Genomic DNA, 25943 nt, shown 5'->3' with positions numbered 1-25943 from the left:
AACAAACAGAAAACAGAAAAGTGAATGACAAATAAAACCATGATAAACCAAATGATGTAAATGAGTTTATTTGACATATTTATTAAGTTTTCAGTGCCTTTGTTTAAAATAAATAATGGTATGGTGGAGAAAAGTAAAATGACCAAGCATGAAAAATACAGTGTTTTAAAAGAACTGTGACCAAAATCAGTACAATCTTTAGTTTATATATAAACAAGACATAATATACAAAACTGCACTGGGAAGTAAACAAACGCAGCAACGTATTAGAACCATGTCTACTTCTTTTTTTTCATTTTCTTTTTTGGAAAACAGTAGTTTAAGAGCCTTTTTAGGGGCCTTTGCTCATCAGTGTTAAATCGTATAGTGTTTCTTTAGATCGGAGGCGTCCAAACTCATCCGCAGAGAGCTGGTGTGGCTGCAGGTTTTCATTCTACAGGGTCAGTTTTTAAACAGTGCTTCTGCTTGGCTGGATTGAAAACCTGCAGCCACACCACCCTGAAGACTCAAGGCTTAGACACCCAAGGTGCGGACAGCCAAGGCTTAGATAAGTAAGGCTTAGACACCCAAAGCCTGGCTCAGATGACCAAGGCCTATCCTGGATGTCCAAGGGCTGGCTTAGACACCCAAAGCTCTGGCTTTGGAGGCCCAAGGCTTTGGCTTTAGACACCCAAGGCCTATCCTGAATGTCCAAAGGCTGGCTTTAGACACCCAAGGCTCTGGCTTTAGATGCCCAAGGCCTATCCTGGATGCCCAAGGCCTAGCTTTAGACGTCAAGGCTTAGAAACCAAGGCTTGGTCACCCAAAGCCTGGCTTTAGATGCCCAAGGCTTAGACAACCAAAGCTTGAACACCCAAAGACTGGTCGCCCAAGGCCTGGCCTGAATGCCAAAGGCTTGGCTTTAGACGCCCAGTGCCTGGTCACACAAGGCTTGGACACCCAGGGCTTGAAAAACTAAGGCTTCTATGCCTAGGATCCAGACACCCCTGGTTTAGTTGTTTAAGTGTAAAATGCAGTTCAACCTCTTTTTTTAAACCATCATTGCTTTAAAAGCACTGTACTAGTTTTCGTCTCCTTTAGTGCTCCTCTCCAGCTAATCGTCAGTATTAGAAGTAAAGTGCATGTGCAACACTATTTTGATCTTGACACCAACCTCAAAGAAGGCTTCAGTGAGTGTTTTTTTTGGGAACATTTAAATGTACGACATGGCAGTGTCGACCCTTTTTACCCCCATTTTTCTTCTCCTGTCTGAAAGGAATGTTTTCTCAACAAGGGTAAATAATTAGACAGCAACGGCAAGAGCAGTAACCGATTATGAATATATTAAATACTGTCATTCAATTCAAACCGTTTACAGCATCACTCTTCAGAACAGAGCATGCTGCTCTTTTGCATGAGAGACAAAAGCTCCAGAGCCAACATCACTCATGGTTGGTTACATTGCATGGTAAAAGCACTAAAACATGATCATGAGTGCACCATTTTTACGGGACACGGCCGTCCAGTGGAGAAATCACTACCTCTAGCGTTAGAATAGTAGCAAAACAAAAAGAGCATCCGAGACACGTACCAAAGCCTATTGTCAAAAAGGTCCGTCGTATGTCTGTAGGTCTATTACACACCAGTGCTACAGATGATTTGCTTTTAAAGCGCTGAATAAATAGACGATAGTACCACGATACGTGAAAGGCCAACAATATGTATGACTGGGATCGTCCCAGTGACACAGAGGAGTTCAGAGCAGCATGGGTTGATTTTTTTGGGGAAAAGAAGAAAGAAAAACAAATAAGTGAGGCAAGTCGGCGAATACTTCTCATACTTCTACTTCTATGAATTTTTGGGTTCTCGTCTTCTTCAGATGCAGCAGACCTTGTTTAGACGCAGCAGCAGGAGGAGTATCGGTCTCTCAGTCCAGGTTGTACAGCAAAGAGACAAAGGAACATCTGCTCTGTTCTGCTCTGCTCTGCTCATCAGAAAGGGAAGCTCTGCTGCAGGTGAGCTCACCAAACTGAGAAAAAGATTTCAAGTAACAAGAACTCAATCAATAAAAAAACGCCACAGGCTGCTTAGAGAAGACAAACCCCAGAACATTCATCATTCATTCACTCACTCACACAGTCAGTCAGTCACTCTCGTCCCACCCATTACAGCACAAGCGGAGAAGGAGTTGATTGTGGACATCTCTGTCGACTTTCTGCAGTTACAGTAGGAACATCCAGACTAGTATCTGCCTGGACTATTATCTAGTCTCTCACTTCACACTCTTCTTTGGCACCCCAGGCCTCTTAGCCTGCCAGAGGTGATTGTGGATGGTCAGAGCATCCACGCTGACAGACACAGTCTTGGCAGGTATGACAGTGAACTGCTTGCGGTCCGAGCTGTACTTGTACAGTTTGTCGATCATCTTCTTGGTGATGTTCTTGGGCCCTGTGCCAGTGAGCTTCTGGATCTCCTCAGTGTCAGGGAAGTAGGAGTAAAGTGCCCGGAACTGGCAACCACCGTCACGGAAGAGAATCATCAAGTGGTTCGACTCGCACTTCTCAAGCTCCTGCAGACAGAAACACAAGCAAAATTATATACAGAGTTCACAAATCTACTGTTACTGTAAAACGGTAGAACCAAGAAACTGCCGATGACTTCTGTTATAAAAAAACAAAAACTTTATTATTACTTTATTTATTTAAAATCATTTTAGGGAACAATTTAGAGGAAACAAACCTCAAGAATGGAATTTTTCTGTGGTTCATTTACTTTCCCAGCCAGGCAACAGTGAGAGATGGCATTGTGGATTATCGGCTTGTTTGACTTCGCACTCGGCTCCTTGAATAGTTTAGGGCCTGTAAAGATTAAAAACAAGCAATTGAGTACACTGCATGAAATATACTACTATAGCTGCAAAATATATATCGACAATACTGTTACTGCATTGTGTACAGGTATAAATATAATATCAGAGGTGGTAAAGTGACGAAGGTATATATATATAGAACCACAATAGAATTCCGTAATCATGATTAGTCACAATGTTTCTTACTTAAGACTGATCTTTTGATAATAGTTATTTAAATGTGAATAAAAAGCATCCCTGTTAGGAACACTGAGATTTGTATTATTGTTGCCAATCTCTTTATAATAACTTTATTAAATCACAAAAATATTCTGTGACTAATTCATAATTTTATTCACAATTTTTAAAAATTGCTGGTACTTTATTTGGAACTGTATTTTTTGGCAGGGGACAAACATAATGGTGTATTGTGGTTTACACCTGCCAGACTAGATTCTTTTTTTTACTGCATTATAATATCTCAGGGTATTCGAAGAGTAGTGTAGCTCAATATTCCACACTCAACAGTTTCAAAACAGGCCATCAGCTTTATGTGTGCATGTGTGTGAATGAGAGAGAGAGAGAGAGAGAGACAGAGCATAAACTTCAGCATAAATAAAAGATCTACCTTCTGAATAGTAAGCATTGAAGTTTTATCACTAAATAGTAAATAAAACTGCAACTCAAACATTGATGATGTCAATATATCTTCCCAATATCATTCATTTGACTCCAAAGTATATTATTAATAAAGCTACTTGTTGGACTTGCAGTAATGATTCTTGTACTTTTATATAAAAATCAATATTGCAAAAAATATCACTTAGCACTAATTTCTACATTGTACTCAACTGACAGATTTTCCTTCTCCTGTAAAGTTGCATTTCATTTATTCAAGATTTCTGAGTGACAGCAGCAATATTAAAAGATTTCTCCGTAAAATCTAACACAAATAATGATAAAAAAAATGAATGCCACACCTGTATATTCCGCCATAGATGTGGATGTAATGGAAGACGCAGTGGAACCGTTGTCCCAGTCCCGCTCTGTAGTCCGACTGAAGCCTGAAAACGACTCCACCGACTCCCCACTGCTTATGGAAAGAACATACCAATAAGAGCAGTGGTGTTTAGCTACATTTAGAGGTCACTGTCTGGATTAGAGAATTGATTTTAAAACAGACTTTAATTAAACTGCACAGACACGCCCACAAATCCACACAGCTTACCGCTGAGATCCTGCACCCCCAGAGTTCACACTGTCTGCCTCGTTGGTGGCCACAGAGGACAGCGAGAGATTGGAGCCAGACTTGGCACTGACCAGGTTCTCATCTGTTAAAAAAAAAAGGAACACTTCTTTTAAGAACCTGAAGCAGCAAATCCCCAAAACAATTAATAAAACTATAGTCCCCCTAAAAAACCAACAAAAAAATCTTCCATTCACACACTTTTATAAGTGGTAAAAACTTAAAAAATGAACAATGAATAAAAGCTAGAGGTTCTTACTGGCAGGGGAGGCTTTTGGAAGCATCAAAGGTTCTTCTCTAAACACAGACTTGGGTCTTTGCTTCTTGGGCTTAGGTTTGGGTTTAGGCTTAGGCTTAGGCTGTTCTTGCTCCTCGAACATTTCCTGCTGTTTCCTTCTTAGGTATTCTTGCTTGATTAACTCCCTCCTTGTCTTTTCTTCTTCCTTTCTCATCCGGTCCTCATCAGCTTTCCGCCTGGAAGCAAAAAGACTTTACTTAACAACTTTCATCAATCTATAATATACAACAATCATACTTAACATTTAAGTAGAGCAAATTGCTCATTGTCAAGTTTTGCTGCAGTTTTTTTGCTGAGACTCACTTAGACATTTAGGAAAATAAACTGCCTGGCCAAAAAAGTTGGACACTTCTCAACCTAATTTTATACGGACATAATGTGTCTTTCAACAATGTTGTTTAATAAATAAGAAGCTACTCAATGCATTTTACCCAATTAGGGTAAAATAACTTATTTGCCAGCAGAAACGATCACTCATGCAGTAATTACCCTATGGGAGGCTCTTACCTATTGCTTAGTTTAATGCAGGTGCTGACCTTTTATGGCCAGGCAGTGCTCGTGTTGTACAATTACAATTTCTTTCCAGAAAAACAAAAATAATCAATCTGGATTTTTTAAATTTGCAAAAATGAAGTGAATGTAAAAGTTGCTGAAGGCAAAGGGGTACAGTAACATCACAAACACAATTTGTTCTCATATATGATCTGTATGACGTGGGGAATAAGAAGTACATTTTGATACAATGTAAATTGCATAAATCTTTTAAAATACATAAAACGTTTTTTAAGTGACTTCATTTAAAAAAGGAAAAAATAATGATCTTCTTACAACTCAGATTGTTTTTATGCTTCAAACAACTAATTAACGTCCGGGTAGCATGATTTACGCAGCTTTTGCATTTAAGTGACAAACATTTAAACAGTTGATCTAAAGGATGGAGTTTGGTATAGAACACTTTGTTTGCAGTACCTGGCTTCATCCCTTTTAAGCTCAGACTCTGCCTCTATCTGCTGCTTGCGGAGCCGAGCCTCCTCTGCCTTCTTCTGTTGTTTTAAGAGAAATGCTGCTCGCTTTTTGGCCATTTCATCCTCTGCTTTCTGTTCATCCTATAATCCAAAACACATTAAAAAAATGAATGGGTCTTCATTATTCACACTGAATTTTATCTAATGAAATGCTGTGAGATGATACCTTAAAGAAGAACCCCATGCCAGACTTCTTTTCTCCATCCGTTTCATCTGTGGTGACATCTAACGTACTGCAACTTCCATCTTCTGACGGGGGCGCCAAGTCCGACAAGTCCACTTCGATTAGACTGGCCTTGCTCTTTGAGTTGTCCTCAAACAAAACTTTTTCCAAGTTGGGACCACTTTCAAAGGTTACGTCAGGGTCTTTGGGAGTATGAGACACACTCTCATTAAACGTCACGCCTAGGGCCACAGAGCTTGGCTCCCGTGACACTGTACGCAGGTTGGCCTCATCGTAGAGATGAAAGGAAGCGTTTTTCAGGGTTCCCTCATCTGGGATGAAGAACTCAGACTCAGCTCTGGGGGTCCTGCCCCCTGGACTGGCTTTAGGAGTAGGGCTGTCGATGGGAGTGGGAGTAGATAGTTTCTGCCCTTTGCTGTGCTCTTTTGAGAGCTTCAGCTCAGACGGTTTGGAGCGAGACCGTGCCGAGGTGAGCTTGGGAGGTTTACGGACTACGGGGCTCCCGCTCGGCTCCACGAACTGAATAGCAGCACGAACCTTTGGTTCAGAAAAATTTCCTTGGTCACAGCTGGGCGGTGGACCTGCACTTGGTGGGGACTGAACGTTTTGCTTCATGAGAACGTCCTGTTGAAGGGACAGCTGCATCATCTGCTGCTGAATGGTGCTGATGGCCTCGTTGAGCAGTTCTATGGAGCGGTTACACTCATTGAGGTCTATTTCCTCATCTGCATCTAAGGCACTAGGGGGCACAGCAGCTGCACTGTCCCATTCAAGAGATGCCTTCTCCGGCTCTGGAGTGCCTTTCTCTCCATCCCTCATCCCATCAAGGCAGGAGTCGTCTTTTGACGACTTTTCTTTTTCACCATTGAGCGTCTGACCATCTTTCAAGTAGTCTGGTTTGAGAGGCTGAGGAAGCGTGTCGCTCTTCCCTTTTTTGACAATGTTCAGAAAGGCAGCCTTTCCAAGTTTGAGTCTTTGCCTAGCACACAAGACCTCCATCTTCTTTTTCTGGGTCTCAATGGCCCGTCTTTTTTCTTCAAGCTGCATGTGCAGTTGCACAAGTTCTGAAGCCAACATGTTTGCATTGTCTTTGCCCTGCTGTGAGGGACTCTGGTCCCTCTTCATCCTCCAAGAAGTAAGGGGAAAGGAGCCACACTCAGAACCATCAGGTGTGGTCCTTTGTGAGCTGCTGGCGCTGGAGCGAATGTCTTGGTTACTTCCAAACCTCTGCATCTTTCGCTCCGCAAAGCTGGTCATCCGCACACTGCCGCTGGCAACACTGCTTGCCTGTGACTGAACACTAAGACCAGGACTGGAGCACCTACTACCTTCATCTTTGTCCTCATGCTCCTTTACGTTCATGTCCTCTCTCAGTTTCGCAGACTCAACATCCTCTTCGTACAACTGTCTCTTTTGTGGATGCAGCTCTTTGGTTAGCTCTGCATCCTGCTCTTCAATGGTCTCAACAGCATCTGTATCAGAGTCAGGCAGTACGCCCCAGGCCTGGACAGGCCTGTTGTCCTCATGAACAGACGTATGCAAGTAGAAACCCGCAGGCTGTTCAGCTTGGGGCTCAACGCTGCTTGTGACCAAGGGTCTGAAGGCTTGAGTCTGCCCAGGAGATGTAGGCACAGAGTCACTGGATTTGGGCTCAGAAGCCAACTCATGCTCAGAGCTGGAGCTAGCATTGAAGGTTCTGTTAAGGCTGTGTGGAGGTCTTCGTCTAGCTGAGGAACTCGGTCCATCTCCTGCACCAACTCGTGTTGTGCGTGGTGTTCCACGATGTCTCGATTCCCCAGACTCTTCTTCCTTGTTCAGGCATATGGATTTTTCTTTCGCTGGTTTAAGAACAGCAGGCATCAATGGCTCCAAATAAAAACTGGCAGTCCGGGAATCTGCACTGGCTTCCTCTGGTCTTGCCCAGGTGCTCGTTTTAGCACCCGAGGCGACCCCCTGGCGTTCCATGTCCCCAGAGTTTGTCAAAGTTGTGTCAATCTTTGATGACTCCGCTTTGGAAATGATTACAGTCTCGTCTTCTTCATCCATGATAACATTCCCCAGTAGTCCGTGACCATTGGCTCTGCGAGGACCACTCTGGATCAGATGGCTCTGATGCTTGGGTGTGACAGTAGAGGCCAAGCTGTCCTCACTGATGGAGCAGGTCAGACTAGCACTGTCGCCTGAAGCTAAGTCTGCGTCGCTGTCCGTGGCACAGTGGAGAACGTAGCGATTCAGCTGGGAGAGTGGCCTGGGTAGAGTTACAAATGAAGCAGGATAAATTTAAATGAAGTCATTATTTAAATAAAGTAATATAAAACATTAATAATAAATGGGATTTTTTTCCCCCATTCTTTGTACCTTTGTCTTTTGTCAGCCCAAGCCACAGACCCACGACTTTCTTGCGTCAAAGAATTGGAGCGATTTCTACACGCTGTTAAGAAAAGGCAAGACAAACAAAAAGTATATTGGTTACATGATGAAACAAACTACCTACCACTACCAGAGCAGGAGCATCCCTTGCTACCTTCTTGAATCTTCTCTTCAAGACTGAGCTCTTCAAAAAGCACCTACTCTCCTAACCCCTTTAACCAAATAACTACTTCTAACCCCGTTCCCTGATCGCCCTCCTCCGTTCCTTCTCTACTCCCAATATCACACTTCTGGTCTCTTTCTGGCCCTGCAAAATGTTTTGTGTCATCTATTGTAAGATGCTTTGGATAAAAGTGTCCGCTAAATATAAAATATTGTAATGTCCACTGTCAAAAGTGTCTCACTAGTCCTCACAAAAAAAGTTTTAAAACATCACTCAAGTATCAATAGCATGTTTTTACACACAACAGCAGTAGTCATATTTACCTGAAGCTTCCTCCCCTTGCTGAGCTTTCTGCTGTCTCTGTCTCAGAGGTAGGAGTGGATGTGAGGGACTGAAGCTGGAACTGCCCTTGTTCCTAAAACAGAAGCAGAGGACATTGTTGCCAGGCTTCCACAACGCAACACAAACATTAGGGCAAATGATATCCAAATCTACTGGAGTCCAAAATCTAATCTTAACTGACATTATGTATTTTTCATGTGGTTGAACAAATATAGTCCGTGTTAGAAATGCCCTAATTAACACCTTTTGTTAAGAAAGGGCCTCTAAGCAAGGCAGCCTGAAAATCCAGAGTCTAAACAGAGACATCCAAATCACTAATATTATCTAAAAAAAAAAATAATAAATAAATATATATATATATATATATATATATATATATATATATATATATATATATATATATATATATATATATATATATATATATATATAAGATTTTGTTTTTGTAATTCATATTTCTTAGACTGCACTGAGGTCTACTTTAAAATCACACAACTCTGCAGCAGGAACACCACCACCACTGATCCCTAGTAGGTCATACAAACCTGCAGGCATGCAGGCACGGCACTGTGACAGACTGCCCCAGTAAAAGCTTTACAAGCTTTGTCAACAAACACAAATACAATGCAATAACCATTGTAATAGAAATAGGACTTCAAAATGTACAACCAAGCTTCACCAGTCCAACCAAAACAGCTCATTTTACCAAATTTTACCAAAGCTTAATTAACACACCTCTGAGACAGTGTAATCCTATAATCCTTGTCACATTTTTACACAAAGGTTCTGAATAAAAACAGACTATTGTTCATACATTTTACATGAATGCTGCAGAACAACTGACATGGAAAATTCCAACTGTCTGGCAGCCACACAAACCATAAACACATCCACTATGAAAGACCATAACACAAAAGTTCAGATGAAACGTTGATGCATGGAAGAAAGGAGGGCTTTTAAGACTTACAGGTTTTCAGATTCCTCAGGGTGCAGGAAGTACCTGTTACACACTTCCGGGCTGGTGGGGGCAGGATGAGCAGGATCAGACATGCCAGGTGAAACCAGGAAGCTCCGTTTAGTAGCATTGGAGATGGGCACAGTGGGCCGGGAACTCTTGGACTGAGTCATTGCTCTTGCTGTGAGGGGAATGATGCACAGATTAAACAATCATACTTTTAAAAGGGAGAAAATTCAATCAGGGAGATTAATATTACAGATAATAGGCACTCACACAAATAAAAAAAAACAACCAAGACTATTATTTATTATGTGTTTCTCACCATCCTTGAATTCCTGGACATCCCTCGGCTGGACAAACTCAGGTTTCACAATCTCAAACCACCAGAAAAGTTCAGCAATGAATACCATCACATTGTGCTGAGGAAAGATCACGAGGAAGAAAACAGATATACAGTGAGCAATTCACGTGGGACTATGCCCAAACAAAGATCTATTTAACTGTGGAGAGGAAGTAATATGTTCCAAACCTTACCTTGAGTACAAGAGGGGAATACAGCAGGTCTTCTAGTGTTAAATAGAAACCCTTATTAAGGTACTCGTTGGAAAACTCCTTCAGTAGCTGAATGTTGTACAGGCTGTCCGCTATTGATGTGACCTCCTTCAAGCAAATATCTGCACAAGGAGAAAGATAAGGTTAGCAAACATGTTCTCAAATAACATGGTTGGTTCATGAGAATTAAGAAATACACACAATGCCAGCAGGTGAATGTGAATTTAATATTTGCTTGCAGGACAAACTATTTGGAAATAAACATCCAAACTGCTACAATTCAGTATAGAAGATCATATAGAAAAAAAACCTGACATGAGAAGGCAGAAAAACACTTTGTCCAAATGTGTTGTGGACACCCCATCTATATATAGGAACTGGGAGATATGAATTAAATGAGATAAATAAATTCAAAACAATACTGTAGAATATGGGTGGGTATTACAGGGCAATACTCTGCAACACTCAATATCACAAGACAATTTTCTTCGATACTTTACAAAATCTGTGTCACTGAACAGGATTAAATACTCCTTAATAAGCAAAAAAAAAAAACCTGAAATTATGAATTAATTATGGTTAATTCTTTCTATAATTAAATTAAAATATTGATACTAGATGAAAAGTATCAATACAATACAGTAGAAACAAACCATTATATTGTAATATCTATATGTTGTCCCACCCTACTGTAGAACGCCTACCGTCAAGCTTCATCAGGTCCGGGCAGTAGTAGTGGACCACAGTAAGCAGGGCAGCACCATCACACACATCCCTCATCAGATCCTCCAGCAGGGGGAAGTGAGGCAGCTGACGGCCAGAGCCGTGTTCCCGCCTGTAGCGTACCTGAATGCGTGAGAGGAAACAATTATCCAAAGTGATTCAGCCAATGAATTTAAATGAAATCATGTTACTGATGTATACAGCCTTTAGGTCTTAAAAAAATATTCCTATATATATAAAAAGGTTTCACATAAATGCATGATTACAGATCAATTCAAGAGATCTACATTAACAAATGTAACACTTAAAAAAAAAAACAAGTAATAAGAAGAGCTAATAAAACATTGTAGATTAGAATTTGAAAGCTAATCTATTCACGAGAAATTTGACAAGAAAACAGCAATAAAAACAGCTACGCACAAAATACAAAAAAAAACTAACTAATTTAATGAAATGAAACAATCCAAGGCTGTCCGTTCCACTGCGAGCAGATTTTAAACTACAGTTTAAATGGCAACAATTCAGCAATTTGTGAAGCCAATCATTAATCAATCACACAGGCTGGGTCAGGAACGGTCACCCCGAAGCTAAAGCCTAAACAAGGCCAAACTAGAACACACTAGAGGCTAGACTAAGTCTAGCCAGCTACATCACAGAATGAGAACTACAAAACTACAGTACAGAGGTGAAGGTGAGTTTAGAGTTAGTACAGAATGAAGATGGTAGGATGATGGAGTATCATACCATATGTGGTTGCATGCAATTGGCCAGCTCAAGCAGGAGATCACACTGAAGGGACATATATAGCAGAGTGAGAGAGTGAGTGTTATGAACAACAAATAGACTGAAAGAGATGGAGACAGTAGAGATGGCTGCTATGGATGTATTGAGTAAATAAAAAGGAAATGTGGTAAAGCTGCGGTGACACAATGAGGGATCCCCAAACAAACTCTTACTTTCTCTTATAGACACACACACACACACGCACAATGGAATGTGTTAGCTCATACTGCGTGGGCTCAAGGGAGTGAAAAGCAGATATTGTTTTGTAATTATTGGACAACGCGAGCCGTTAGGCATTAGGAGTTTCCCACTGTAATTCACTGCGAAACCAAAAGAAGCGTGGCCAGGATGGTAGGGTGTGTGCGCACACATCAACACATACTAATGCGTGCAGCGGTGGAGACGATTGCACTGGCAGCCAACTTACAGGTACTAGCTTCCAATACCACTTTGAGGGAGACTATCCGAGTAGCAAGGGAGGAGGAGGAGGAGGAGGAGGAGGAGGAGGTTAGAGGAGGGAGAGAGACGGGAGGGGAGGGGGCAGACAGGAATGTACGGTCAGAGAAGAAAAGAAACAGAACTGACACCGCTAGCAGACTCCAAAAAGAAAGAGAGACACAGAAAGAGAGAGAGAGAAAAAGAAAGAGAGACAGAGTGGAGGGGACTGGTGCTACTGGAGAACTTCCATCTGGAATCTTTTCCCCTTTTCTCTCTTAGTAATACAGTGAGGATTAAGAGACTCAAGCCATTTGCTAACACAGTCCAGGGACACCAAATGCTATCAAAACATTGGTATAGCTATATAAAAATATATATTTTATTTCATATCATCGCAACACCTTTGAAGGTACAGAAAGTTGGTTCCAAAACAAACAGCTGAAGACGATGATACCTTCTGGTGGCTGGGAGAATCCAGCAGATGCTGCTTCACTTTGTGTTCCTTTTCTGTGATTTCCCTCATTTTTAGGTTCACCTGGAGAGAACACACAGAAATAATCAGATGGTCATGTACGGATTATCTTTTCCAGGCTCCAGATAATCTGTTTACACGCTGACAGCTTTCTCTGGCACGCAGTAAGAACTGATAGACAATTTTGGAATTAGCTAGGAAATAATGTTCTTTAACAGCACTCCCTCCAGGACTGAGATCAGCCGATCAAATCGATCAGCTAAGTATCAGTATCGGGCAGCTCTGTGCAAGGCTACTTAGTCACAGAATGTGTAAAATTAACTAGCTTCATGAAGCAGAGCAAAGACTTTAACATTACTAACCGGATACCCCTTTCAATGGTACCCTACTCATTCCATACAGTTAGTATATATATATATATGCAGACTACATTTAATCACTACGTAAAAGTACAGTGGCAAGAGTCGAAAAGCTGGGAGAAAGCTACATTCAGAGTGATGAATTTAGCAGTAGATAAGCAGACCTCTTAAGTTCTCACTGAGCTCTACAGTGACGTTTTGTATCAGAATTCATAAACACTGATAGTTTTTGGAGATGAACAACATTTTAAATGTGCATGTATACATTTCATCCTGATAGACGATGCACATAACATTACAGAAGGTGTGCACAATGACACATTACTACATTTGCCTGGAAAGGTTAATGTGGCATTCACAGCCACCCTTGATTGGTATCAGTAATCTGCCGATTGTACAAAAAGACAACTAGTATCGGCCTCAAAAACATATCTATTAATAAAATAAAATAGGGACAGAATCAATTTATATGTATTGCAAGACTTTTGGGGCTAAAAAATAATAAATAAATAGCAAAAGCTTTTGAAAGAAAGCTTTATTCATGTGCGCACCTCCACCCCCACTGACTTACCTTGTTAATCCAGAAGATCATGGCATCTTCCAGATCAAAGGGGAGCTCCTTTGAAGCACTGAAGGTGGAGAACCGTTTCACACAGGTTACCACCTTCTCAATGCTGATCATCTCCACCGTGTAGGCCATCATCAGAGCATCAATCATGGGCATGTGGGAGCTCTGGAAGACAGTCCAGGATCAAGGGTTAGCACCGTTTAACAATTGAGGGAAAAAAAAGGGACTATCCAAAGGATTTTGTGGAAAAGTAGCAGCTCTTTATAATATAGTACAAAAACAACACTTAATGCCAATCATACTGAAAGTAGGATAAAGGCAGGGACATAAACTGGATTTATTAGATTTAATACATATGTACAACATCTCATACAGACACTGAGTATCCTTTCCTACGCATGGATGTCAAATTCCATGAGAGAAACACATTACATCAGTACATTAAAATTAGCCCCATGACCATCACAGCCAGAAGTTCACAATCAGAGCTTAAATGATTCATCTGGATAGCATGCTACATTCCAAAGTTATGTCCAAAAACTCCAGAAACACAAACTTAATGATGTTTGTTTAAGCTCAGACTAATTAATAGTAAGTAATTTGGCCACAAACAACTCAACATTCAGTTCTCAATGGACCTAACCCTATTCAGGCCAGTTAGACAAGTTAGATGCAAATTAACAAAGCAAAATATTAACCAAGAAGCTCGAGAAGTGAGCTCTGAGAAATAAGTTTTGGTTTCTAACCGTTAACTTCCTTTACAAACAATTAATATAATTTAGTGGAATTGTAATATTTAAAATTAATATAATTAGAATATTGATACTAGTAATGCACTGAAATATATCAAATAGAGACAGATTATATCAGTCCAATATGATTCATTTTACTTTAATCCTGGATATATAGAGACATTTGATCATGACATTCTGGATCATTGACTTCTGTTATAAATCTGATATATATATATACATATACATATATATATATATATGATATATAACTGATATATACATATCAGTTAGGGGTGTGCCATATCATTTTGTACAAATAATAATGTTTATTTTAATTTTGTTGCAGTAGTGAAATATCACCAAGAGTACTGTTATCACAAAAATAATATGAAACCATTATTTTATTTTAGGGCCATATCACCTACCCCTAATTAGTGGTAGTTCTATATAAGTAAATAGACATGACAGATTCACATTAACAAAGCAAAATATTAAATAATGATCAAGATGCTCAAGATCTGAACATAAGTTTCCATCCACTAACTTAATTTACCATGAATTAAGACTCTAATTCATAATGTTAATTCAATAAGACTACAAGACGGAAAAACAATGGCAGAATCTGAGTTTAAGTATAGGAGTGGTGTTCAGCTTTTGTTCTGAAAACCTACAGAGCCAAAACCTACAGACCCCACACTGGAGACCAGTCCTTTAACCCTGCTTTCTCTCAGGGTGTGTGTAGGATCCCCTGCTGCTGACTGCCTTCCTCTCAGAGCCAGAGTGTCTGCAGGCATCAACTTCACCACAAAGCTCCTCCAGTTACCATGGCAACCCCTCACCCAGTCATGTACTGGCTTCTTCTTCTTCTCTCGAGGTTGTATAGACGCGTCAGCACAAACCAGTGGGATTGGCCCTCCACTCCAGACAACCGTATCGGCTCGCTTCCACACTGCATTTCTACAGATTAACTCTTGATCCTGACAATGAACGAGACGTCTTGACGAGTCAGTCGGCAGAGGAGCATGCAGCGAGCTACGGAGATGGCTGGTTGCCAAGGTAACAGAGTAAAATGATAGACGGTCAGACTACCATGGGAGCCCTCTGGGTTCAAACCAAGGTAGGAGACCATTAGTGATAAAAACCTTGGGTTATCTTGGGTTAAAAAGCTTAATCTTGGCCTGGTAATCACTACACAAAAAGTAGTATGAATGCACATTGAATAAATATTGGCATGGTCAATAAAGTACACTCTTAAACAATCATAAAAATCTAGACCTCAGTGAGATTAAAAGGAAAAATAGACCAGCACTTGTGGAACTGATAAAAAGTACCTTAACATGCTGACCATGAATCAATAGATGATCAATAGGTTGTAAAATCGCCTCGAAAGCAGCAAATAACCCTGAGTCTGAGTTCTAAAAATATCTTCAACTAAACCCAAACTTAATGTGTGTTATTCTACAGAATTCAGACAATATAATTCAAACTAATACTAGTGTTAAAAAGCTTACTAGTCCTGATAAACTTCTTGTTAGTTCTAGCTTACGAAATGGAATACAATCAATCAGCTACGTAGGTTCCTCAGTCAAAGAACACTGTATTTCCTTAATCAACCACACTACTAGATTTATTTACAAAGCTTGCAGGAATACACAGACCATTATTAAAGTGACCAAATCTCAGTTCTATATACTGGCTGCACTCAGTCTTGTAAATCGAAACATGCTTTGGGCAGGAGCCAGAGTCCTAGCTCTAAAACCACCAACCAGATACCCCTCTCAAGAGAACATTAGTAAAGCCATAGAATTTCAGAACACGACAGAGCTAACAAACACCACTAACCACAAACATACATACAGCAAACAATGCAGAAAACATTTAAAGGTCACCTTCCGTCGTTTTTTCTTTCATTTTAAAATGTCTAGTTGTGGTCTCTAGTATGAATGAATGACATGTGAGCCGTTTTTGTAAAAAAAAAAGTGCTCAGGTGTCTCTGTATAGCTCTTTTTTAATGGACTGTTTTAGGGGTGTGTCCAAAATGACCGGATTCCAGCTTTGCTCATGAATATTCATACATGCAAACAGCATGCAAATATCTCTCCTCTGATTGGCTAGGAGCACTGCGACGCCCCTCCACCGCTCTGCCGCTCACTGCCTCCCACCTCCTAACTGATGAGCGGTGATGTTGCGTCGCTTCAGCTCCGCCTCTGGGAGTTTCTCGAGCCAAGGTGGGCTGGTCTGTGAGTTTCTGCCTACGTAGGCAGAAAGATAATTCAAAATTCACCCGTTTTTCGGAGGGGGGGAGGGGGGATTTCTTTGCTTAGCTCCTGCAGACAATGGGGGCTGCAAAACAGTTTAATGTGCAGGTGTACACATTCAACTCGGAGAGACCTACTGTATTCCACAAAAAACAAGAAAAATCGGATTTTCGCGGAAGGTGAGCTTTAAACCATGCTGACAAAAAGTACAGCAGCCACAGTCAGTCAATACTGACATTTAACAACAAGAAACCCCTGAGACTACTTCAGCTGAACTTCAGTTGCATTATTAGTTCAACCTGAGAGCATTTCTACAAGCTTGAAGAAACAATCTTTTCTGTAACACATCATTTACTTATGACACTTACACATACCCAATTCATATCCGTCATAATAAAGTAGAATATTGAGGATGTGTGCTTCACTAATATGAGAAAATCAGTGATTTGACTTTGACTGCCCACTGATAACTCTGCTGGTGAATCACTGGTTCAGGCTTGTGCCACTGATCTTCATACTAAACATGTTATTATAGACACATACTTTGGAACAATTAGGTTTTGTCAAACAGGTTTATGAGGATTACACTCCTCAGAGCTTTGTACAGGGTGTGCTCAATAGAGAACATTTGCATGTAAGTGAATTTAAACCACAAGTGGGTGGACAGTACAGAATCAAAAACATGTTCAGTTTCCTTTCACTAGAGAAGATTACTGGAGACTGAAACACAATCATGGAAATCAATATTGCTGTTTTTAGAAGATTTTCATGCTTGAAGGGAGAGATTTTTAGATGCATCTATACACACACACACACCTTTCTTTTGTCTGCTTTGTTAAGGTATAGATAAGGCATCTAGAACAGGAAGAGTTCCTCAAACTAGAGCATGCATCCGGGTACAATGGCAGCACCATAATGTAACACCATGTTACCTTTCTATTAGTGCTTATCTTCTGTCTCTTGGTATTAAGGCCTCTTATAATTATAATCAATGCAAGTTATTCTATGCATCACAAATCACTCCTCAGCTTCTCAACAACTTCAGAACAAATTCAGACCTTCTGCCACCCAGCAAACACCAAAGCAACAGATTTAGCATTTATCCCAAGCATAATAAATAAACTGCAAATGACTCTGAGTGCTTACCATTTTGATAGGCTGACAAGTCAGGTCCCCTTCAGTGACGGGCGTATCATCACCCTCCATCACGTAAATGCCTTTGCGGGACAGGGCCTGGATGACGGACTGATGTGACTGAAGGGAGGCCACCTGGTCCCCTTTGAGAATGAGGCTGCATACTCGACAATAGAGGTCAGAGGACAGTAACAGGCGGATCACAGGGGGTTTAATGTGCTCCTGCTCGTACTGATCTGTGTAGAAGGGGTCCCGCAAGTCCTCTGGGACGTGGTCTGAAAGAAGGTAAACGCAGAGAGAAAAAAGAAAAAGAGAGAAACAAGGATATTCAAGGTAAAACAAAAATGAGTAAAGCTGGCAGATCCCAAAAGGCTCTAAGGTAAGTTAATAGCTTTAATAGTCACTGAATGACATGGAAAAAATGTACAATGTGCATTGTGGGAACAAATGATTCCACGTTCTGTTACTATGAAAACACCAGAGGACAGAATTCTGCTATTGCAGGCCGGAGAACCAGTGGGCGTAAGCAAAGGGTGGATGATAATCACACATGTGCTTTTCAATATCAGTCAATTATTTAAGCCAATTAACAGCCAGAGTTAGCTGTCCATATATATTTTTTGTTACAGCCTCTCAAAAGGATCTGTCTTTTGGGAGCTGATCTTTGTGGTTCGTTGCCTCCACAGGGCAGCCTCACTGCAGTTGTAGCACCAGTTCTGATGTCAGCCACCCACAAATCAATCTTCACATGTCAAAAGAAGCAACAGATTTTGTTTAATGTAGTGGAGTGAAAAAATAAGATATTTTAGTTGAAATGCAGATGAATTAAAGTAATTTAAAAGTCACCAAAAATACTTTAAAATACTTTAAAACACTTCGGTAAAGACACGAGAAAAATCTATTTAAGTAGAGTATTTACATTTACTTTATTACTGTTCAGCACTGTTCGGTTTAGACATCTTATACAAGGACACTTTAACTCTAAAACACTTAAAAGAAATAAGTGATTAATTAAATCATTAAACAGCACAGCTGTTTGTTTAAGCTTAAAACAATACTTAATAATAATACTTAATAATAACACTCTCACAAATATGTAGACATGGAGCATTTATATAAGGTGTATTTGTTTGTATTCTAAATGTGTTCCAAATATCAGGACAAAATACAGAATTGTGAATTGAATTGTGAGCAGAGTGAATTATTACACCCCTATTTGATAGTGATGTCACATAATAGAACAGGGGAGGCAGACTGAGGTTGAGAACAGGTTGAACTCCAATTTGCACAGCACTCAGCGTATTTCAGTGAACTACTTAGACTGGACCCTGCACTGTTTTGCTTATTAGTTCTAGGGCCACTGATCTGCGAGTGTTACCAAACACAGTGAGGGTGTGAAAACAAAGCAGTGCCGCTGTATTTCACGCTTTATGAGCTCCCGTGTTGACACTGATAAGCTATGGCAGCTGAGCCTGGCCATAAACACAGCAGCAAAATATTTAACTGATGCAAAACCGAAGCTGCCCTTTACTTACCGGGCATGGCAGAGTCACCCTCCTCCAAAATCACAGGGGTACCATTCTGCTGAATGTCAGATGGCGCCAATTATCCCTCATGCATGCATGTACACACACCTGACCCCTCCTCTTGTGTACCATGTGGAAAACCTGCTTTGTATGCCTGCTTCATTCATGAGGCACACCACAAGCTGGTTCATACATGGGGCAAACCACAAAAATTAAGCTAAATAAGGCCAATTATTACATTGAAGATGATCAGTAGGTTTTTGGCCAGCCTTTACATGTCAGACCAATGTCGGGCAAGAAATCTATTGTATGAAACTAGTATATGAAGCTTTTGTAAGATCAGTCTAACTCAAACAAACAATATACAAACACTGTAAAAGGCTTCAGCTGCATCAGCACCGCAGTTTTTCAACCCCGCCCTAGCAGCTAGACAGTATTGTCTACTTGAGGACCATTAAAAGAGAGAGAGAGAGAAAAAAAACACACAGCTTAGTAGGACGGAGGATTTATTATTTGCACATATGCCAATTACCATTTTACATGGCTAAAAAGACTTAGGCTGTGTCTGCATAACAGTAGGGCCAACCTTCAAGGAAGATGCATTTACCTTAAAGTTTAATAGGCCAATTATGGTCTGGAACCAGAGTCAGAGACTCCTGTTAAAGTACTCAAAACAACAAAAACAGTGGAAAAAATCCTGAGATAGAAATAAAATGCTATGGAATAAATACACAAGCAAAATTCTAATTCAGTTTTAACACAAGCATGTGTTGTATACTCACGTGCATTCTCATAATTTCAAGACTTACTGACACATTACCCATAACTCTTCAATAACTCTTAATTATTTCTTTCAATTTATTCTGTTGTTTTATACTGTTTCAGCATCCTCGTCACAATGTGAACAAGTGCATTATTCACATTGTCGGACATGCCATGTCATATAAAGCAAATTAAAATCACACACATCATGCAACTTGATGTCATCATCATTTCTCTTGTTATATATATTACGTTAGCTTTTTTCCCAGCAATATTTTGCAGCCCATTGTACACTAAATCTTAACATCCAGTGATATACAGAGACTCAAATCTATCAAGTCAAAAAATGCATAGAACAACACCCTTAAAAGAACAATACCATATTTACTTAATTATCATATACAGTCATACCTAACACTTAACTCACACAGCCCAATTCCATTCAATGCAAATTAATCATTGATAAGCAGAGCAACTGTGCCTTGAGTGGAATTAGGTCAGATGTCTCTGAGTCAAGTTTTCCCAGCCAGTGATATCAGACAGCTCCCCTGCTCGGTACAGTATTGGGGCTAGCTGCCGATCATAACATGCTTGAGTACACCAGCCAATAGGATCCACTTTCTCAGCTCAGGACTTGAACGTGGAGCTGCAATAAGACTCATGAGACAAGCTAAACATAAACCTATTGTTTAACACAGAGACCACGCAACAGTGCACACTTTGGACAGGAGTCCACCAGACCCAAACTTCCACTGATGATAAAGAGCAAAAGCAAGAAATCAATGTTTGTTGCCTGCAGTGACATTTACTAAAGCACTGCTCTGCCTGTGTGCAACAGACCTGTGCTGTCCAGTGCCAGGAAAAGAACTAAAAATATACTGTGTGCACTATGGTGCACTCTGCTTGATGCCATTCCATGCTGTAGTTCACAGTTAGTGTATGGTCAAAGTATGTTTAGCTATTTTAGGGCTGCAACTGATGATTGTTAAAGATCATTTTTCCGATCATTTTTTAGTCAACAATTATTTCTGCCATGCTCTCAATATCTGCTTGCTGCCTCTTGTTTCTAGCTCCAAAAACAATAGAAACACTTGAATATGGAAATGTGTAATCTGTTGTGTTTGGGCACTTTTGGAGACGCAGGTCGAGTTTAGTGCAAACTTTGAGAGTGAGCCCAATACACTTCTCCCAACGTGTTTCTGTCTCCAGTACTTTGTGTAGTGCTACTAAATTAAATAAAACATTTTTCATAGAACTGGATCTAAGCCCTATCCAGACAGGATTCGTTTCTCGGGGGGTCCTCTGTGATCCTCTGAGAAAATTACAGGTTGAATTACCTACTGTTTTTTGCTGAATTTTAGTCCTGTCCGAATGCACATCTCTGAGTTTTTTTACCTTGTGTTTAATAAAATAGTTATTTGTCCACTGCTACGCACCATAATTACACTTTGGGCGTGTTTCAATGGAGATCCACATAAACACAACAGTGTGTGGAAATGGAGGAGCTACTGAACCCGATGTCATGTGACAGAGAAAGCCAAAAAACTCACTAGTCCTCCTGTTTTTTTTTTTTTTTCAATTGCAGCCCGGATGCAAGAGTTTTATTACTGAGAAGTAGTGTAAAATATTTTTCACAGACGTCCCTCTGAGAAACTAATCCCGTCCAGATAGGGCTTTAAATTTATTAACTTCATCACTTGCAGAAAATGCTACATTTCTAAGATAAAGTAGTAAGAAACACTGTAATTGACAAGACAAGGTAGTGTTGGACCGATCTAGTCTCTTATTTCTAGGTTATTACAAGGAAGGAAGGCATGTATACTGAAATTGAATCTGTGTGGTCAAGCTTACCCCTCCTTCTTTTTCTCTGCTTGATAATATAATCTTTACTGCTTGCAGTCAATCATCAATTCTGTGAACGGAAATGTCCTCTCAGCTTGTATATACTGTAGGAGCTACCTCAGACTAATAGAAAGTTGTTTATATAGTCAAACAGTTGCTGCTCCATAAGCTTAAACATTGCATAGAAGTACCCCATAAAAATTCTAAAACTAAAACATCAACCATGATCAACCTTACACAGTCAAATTAAATCAATAAGTAAGTAAAACACCCTGAGCATAAATCTTTAGCAAATCTCTCAGCCACTCATGTCTCTCACACAGAGACATGTAAACAAATGAAGCTAGTGAACATTCAACTCTGAGGGGCCACATTTCAAGCCCTCCCGCTGAAGTCTGCCTCAGCATTCTGCTAGCTTTGCAAATGGAACAAATGCTGTTGATCCTCCCGGCCATCGAATCCTGCATCGGTGGATACAGCCTACTGCTGCACCTTCTCATTCTGAACTTTGCCTGCAGTGACCCAGATCAATCCCTGCTGATACCAGTCAACCCACTGAAAGCTCAGGACGCACTGTGCCATATAATATCAATCTAAAACCACTCCTACTACTACTACTTCTCAAAAAGGATCCAAGATCACATTTTAAACTTTTTTTTCAATTACTGCACTGTTTCAGTGAAAGGAGAGATGCAGTACAACACTAGGATCTGCTATGTTGGCCAAATATGGTAATCTGTCTGTGCTCTTGAGATATGCTGTTATGTAATGAGGACACGCAGATGGAGAAAATAGCTAAGGACTATAACTTGACCTCATCATGAGCTATACTGAAAGCCAAGATTGATCTCATCTGCATTTGTGGATATCACCCATGATATGCACTGCAAATCCTTTTTTAATTAATGTGTCTGATTGAGGGCATTAAAATTGCTTACCGATTCCATAAGCTTTAGCAAATATCCATCGCAGGTTGGCCGCAATCTTAGCCCTCGCTGAGTCGTACATTTCCAGTGGTGTGATCTCCATCCCTTCGCCCATTACTTCCATCTTTCTTCGGGTGCTGTCCCCGCCAGCACCCAAGTCCACGTCCATCCTGAGAACACTGCCTAGAACATAATGATTGTCCAAAACAAAAGATTAGCAATACATGCAACACATTTCCGAAAATTACCAAATCAGGTATTTATTTTAACAGCCGCTTTCCACAAATAAATAAATTGTTAATATTATGCACTGGTCACTACTGCTGCATTCAGATTCAATTATATTTTTAACATGGTTGGAAAATATGGAAGTCTGTTTGTGATACTTAAAATAAAAAATACTAGGATGTACTTATTTTTCTATTGTTATAAGTATAAGTAAAAAGCATCTCAAATAGTTACATAGTACCTTAAAACCTTTACCTCAAAATAATGACTTAGTATCTCAAAAATATTAACGTAGTATCTAAGATTGAGCAAAACAACAACTTAGCATCTTAAAACAACACCACAGCTAATGAAAGCAATAGCTTAATATCTCAAAATAATGACTTAGTATCTCAAAATAATGAGTAAACATACAAGAACAACGACTTGGCATCTAAAAATAATAACTTAGTATCTCAAAATAAATGAGTAACATACCAAAACAATGACTTAGTATTTCAAAACAACGACTTAAGATCTCAAAATAATGACTTAGTACCTCAAAATAAATGACAGAACATACCAAAACGACCTAGTATCTCAAAAATAATTAGTTAACATACCAAAACAATTACTAAGTATTTTAAAATAATAAAAGTTAACATACCAAAATAGTGACTTAGTATCTCAAAATAATAGAACAAAAAAGCCTGTTAAAAATGTTTTTCCCTATGTTTGTCGCCAACTATATTTACATTATAATTTAGAGAAAGTACTCAGCTGAATCAATCAACTTTTAACTTCACAACCAGTTCTCTTATTTAAATAAACTGTTCCCTCTCAGTTTTAAAGAAAGGTTAACTACTTGTTTAAAAAAGAACCAGAGAATTGTGAATAAACATAGCACACGTTTAATTGTCTAAACACTAAGCGAATAACCATAGCCAGCTAGTAGGTTAATTAGAGGTATCTTATATAGTTAATTAGCTCATGGGCCAGATAGCATTATACAGTTACCATAAACATCGAACATATAGCATAGCTAGGTTATAACCTTACAAGCGCCTAGCCAAGTAGTGTGTAAAAAAATATTTTATTTAGCAAGCTACCTTAGGTATTTCAGCTAAGCTTGACGTTAGGTAGCCAGGTTAATAATGACGTACAGGCTAGTTAACAACCTCATCAGCTAACGTTAACTTTGCTGAGTCCAGAGCTCTGTAGCTAGCTAACAAACTACATGAGCTAATGTTCCAAACATTAATAATCTATTAGCTAGGCTAACTATAGTAGAGCAGGTATAACGTTAGCTACCTAGCTAAGCTAAGCTAACGAACTAACTTAACTTACTATATTACCACCTAGCATGGTAGCACAGCTAGCTAGCTTATTTAGCGGTGGGTAAAACCAGGTCCAGAGAGTACAAATCCATCCCAGGATTTAGTTCACAGCAGCAAAAGCAGAGCAGCCCAGGCGGTTGGAACAACTCCTGAGCTGGATTTTTACTATCTGGACCTGGATTAGCTAATTTTACCAACCTTTACGTTTATTATTAATTTATCCTCTCATTTCCTATTAGACCGCTAGCTCGCTACCCAAGACACTGTGAATAAAGGGAATTTAACGTTAAGATAAACGTGTGTTAAATAGTTTAGCTAGCAAACCAAGCTAAATAACACAGTTATCTAGCAAATAACTGCTTAGCTACCTAATGTTAGCCTGCCTGCCCGCCCGCCCGCCAGCCGCTAGCAACACGCTAAGGCTAAAGCTAAAGCTAAACGGACAATAACCAGCAATATAGACAGATAGCCAGCTAGGCTCGCTAACAGAAAGCCATTGAGCTCAATTAGCTTGGTCAAAAACAGCCGTACACCTCCGTACCTTTACAGCGTACTCCCTATCAGCACTCCAATCCGATAAATCCGCAGATTAAAAAAGATAGCATCGGAGAAAGCAGGCCAGGGGAACTCATGGAGACCCGCTGGACCGAGCCGACAGGAGCGGAGATGCAGCGGGTGAGCGTCTCCTCCCAGCAGCGCTACAGCAGCAGAAACAGCGCGGAGACCCAGCCTAACAACCGCGCCTCCAGAGGCTGACTTTCACAATGTAACGCTGGCTAACTGACCAGCCTCAATTCAAATTACTGCATCCATATATTTCCATAAACACCACAATCCAGAGGACACCGCCAAACTGTATTCAAATACCGCTTAATTTTACATAGTATCAGGTTAAATCACAAACTAATTGACAGTTCAGGTTGTGTCATTTTTTATTGACCTTACAAAAACACATTTAGGGAAAACTTACAATAAATCAGTAAGTTACATTATTATCTTAAAATAATCAGTCAGACTACCAAAACAGCGACATAGTATCTTAAAATCTTTAAAATATTTAATTAGTACATCAAAATGAGACAGCCTCTCAAAACAATGACTTTTCGAGTATCTCAAAAATGAGTTAACATACTAAAGCAGTGTCAGAGTATGTCAAAATAATAAGTTAGTATCTCATAACAATAAATTAACATACCAAAAACAATGTCTGAGTATCTCAAAATAATAACTTAGTATCTTAAAATAATGACTTAGTATTTTATAATAATGAGGTAACATACTGAACAACTACTTAGTATTTCAAAACAGAGACTTGGTATCTCAAAATAATGAGTTAACATTCTTAGTCAGACTACCAAAACAGTGACAAAGTATCTTAAAATCTTAATAAATATTTACTTAGTACCTCAAAATGAGGCAGCCACTAAAAACAATGACTTAGTATCTCAAATTAATTAACATACCAAAACAATCACTAAGTATTTCAAAATAATGACTAAGTATCTCATAATAATATAATGAGTTAATATACCCAAACAATGACTTAGTATTTCAAAAAATTAGTTAACATACCAAAAGAGTGTCTGAGTATCTCAAAATAATAAGTTAGTATCTTATAATAATGAGTTAACATACCAAAACAACGACTTAGTATTTCAACATGATGACTTAGTATATTATAATAATTAGTTTACATACCAAAACAACGACTTAGTATTTCAACATGATGACTTAGTATATTATAATAATTAGTTTACATACCAAAACAATGACTTAGTAGCTCAAAATAATGACTGAGTATCTCAAATAATGACTGAAATAAATTAGAAGATTTTTGTGAAGAGTTTTGGATGAATTTTGCATGTTATTTTTTGTTATATTTCTTTTCTATGGAAATCCATGACATGGT

General features: G+C 39.5%; 1 protein-coding gene across 8 annotated transcripts; it reads right to left on the bottom strand.

Moving 5' to 3' along the window:
• Nucleotides 1-52: 52 nt before the first annotated feature.
• camsap1b (calmodulin regulated spectrin-associated protein 1b) lies at nucleotides 53-24783 on the bottom strand. Of its 8 annotated transcripts, none has more exons than XM_007253841.4 (19): nucleotides 24576-24783; nucleotides 22503-22673; nucleotides 17447-17709; nucleotides 13312-13473; nucleotides 12364-12444; nucleotides 11433-11477; nucleotides 10670-10811; nucleotides 9948-10087; nucleotides 9736-9832; nucleotides 9456-9591; nucleotides 8437-8528; nucleotides 7939-8011; nucleotides 5563-7828; nucleotides 5341-5477; nucleotides 4333-4547; nucleotides 4056-4158; nucleotides 3808-3920; nucleotides 2719-2837; nucleotides 53-2548 (listed from the first exon to the last, which is right to left on the bottom strand). In XM_007253841.4, the coding sequence occupies exons 2-19, from the start codon at nucleotides 22657-22659 to the stop codon at nucleotides 2252-2254; spliced, it is 4638 nt and encodes a 1545-aa protein (XP_007253903.3). In that variant the 5' UTR covers nucleotides 22660-22673; nucleotides 24576-24783; the 3' UTR covers nucleotides 53-2251. The 8 variants fall into 8 exon arrangements, with proteins under 8 accessions (XP_007253903.3, XP_015462526.3, XP_007253907.3 ...); XM_015607040.3 differs by lacking the exon at nucleotides 11433-11477 and adding an exon at nucleotides 11899-11931 and having other exon boundaries at nucleotides 9423-9591; nucleotides 24576-24782; XM_007253845.4 differs by lacking the exon at nucleotides 11433-11477 and adding an exon at nucleotides 11899-11931 and having other exon boundaries at nucleotides 3808-3917; nucleotides 9423-9591; nucleotides 24576-24782.
• Nucleotides 24784-25943: the final 1160 nt, after the last annotated feature.

This window comes from Astyanax mexicanus, chromosome 22 (assembly GCF_023375975.1).
Source record: "Astyanax mexicanus isolate ESR-SI-001 chromosome 22, AstMex3_surface, whole genome shotgun sequence".
NCBI lineage: Eukaryota > Metazoa > Chordata > Actinopteri > Characiformes > Acestrorhamphidae > Astyanax > Astyanax mexicanus.
The sequence above is the reverse complement of the archived record's forward strand: the minus strand, read 5'-3'. Positions and strand labels throughout refer to the sequence as shown.

Bases quoted from the DNA above. Each gene is read 5' to 3' on its own strand.
- camsap1b (XM_007253839.4), bottom strand. From the start codon at position 22,659: ATGGACGTGGACTTGGGTGCTGGCGGGGACAGCACCCGAAGAAAGATG. The intron at 7,829-7,938 runs GTACAAAGAATG...AACTCTACCCAG, and splicing joins TGGGCTGACAAAAGACAAAG to GCCACTCTCCCAGCTGAATC. The intron at 3,921-4,055 runs GTAAGCTGTGTG...TCTTTCCATAAG, and splicing joins GGGGGTGCAGGATCTCAGCG to CAGTGGGGAGTCGGTGGAGT.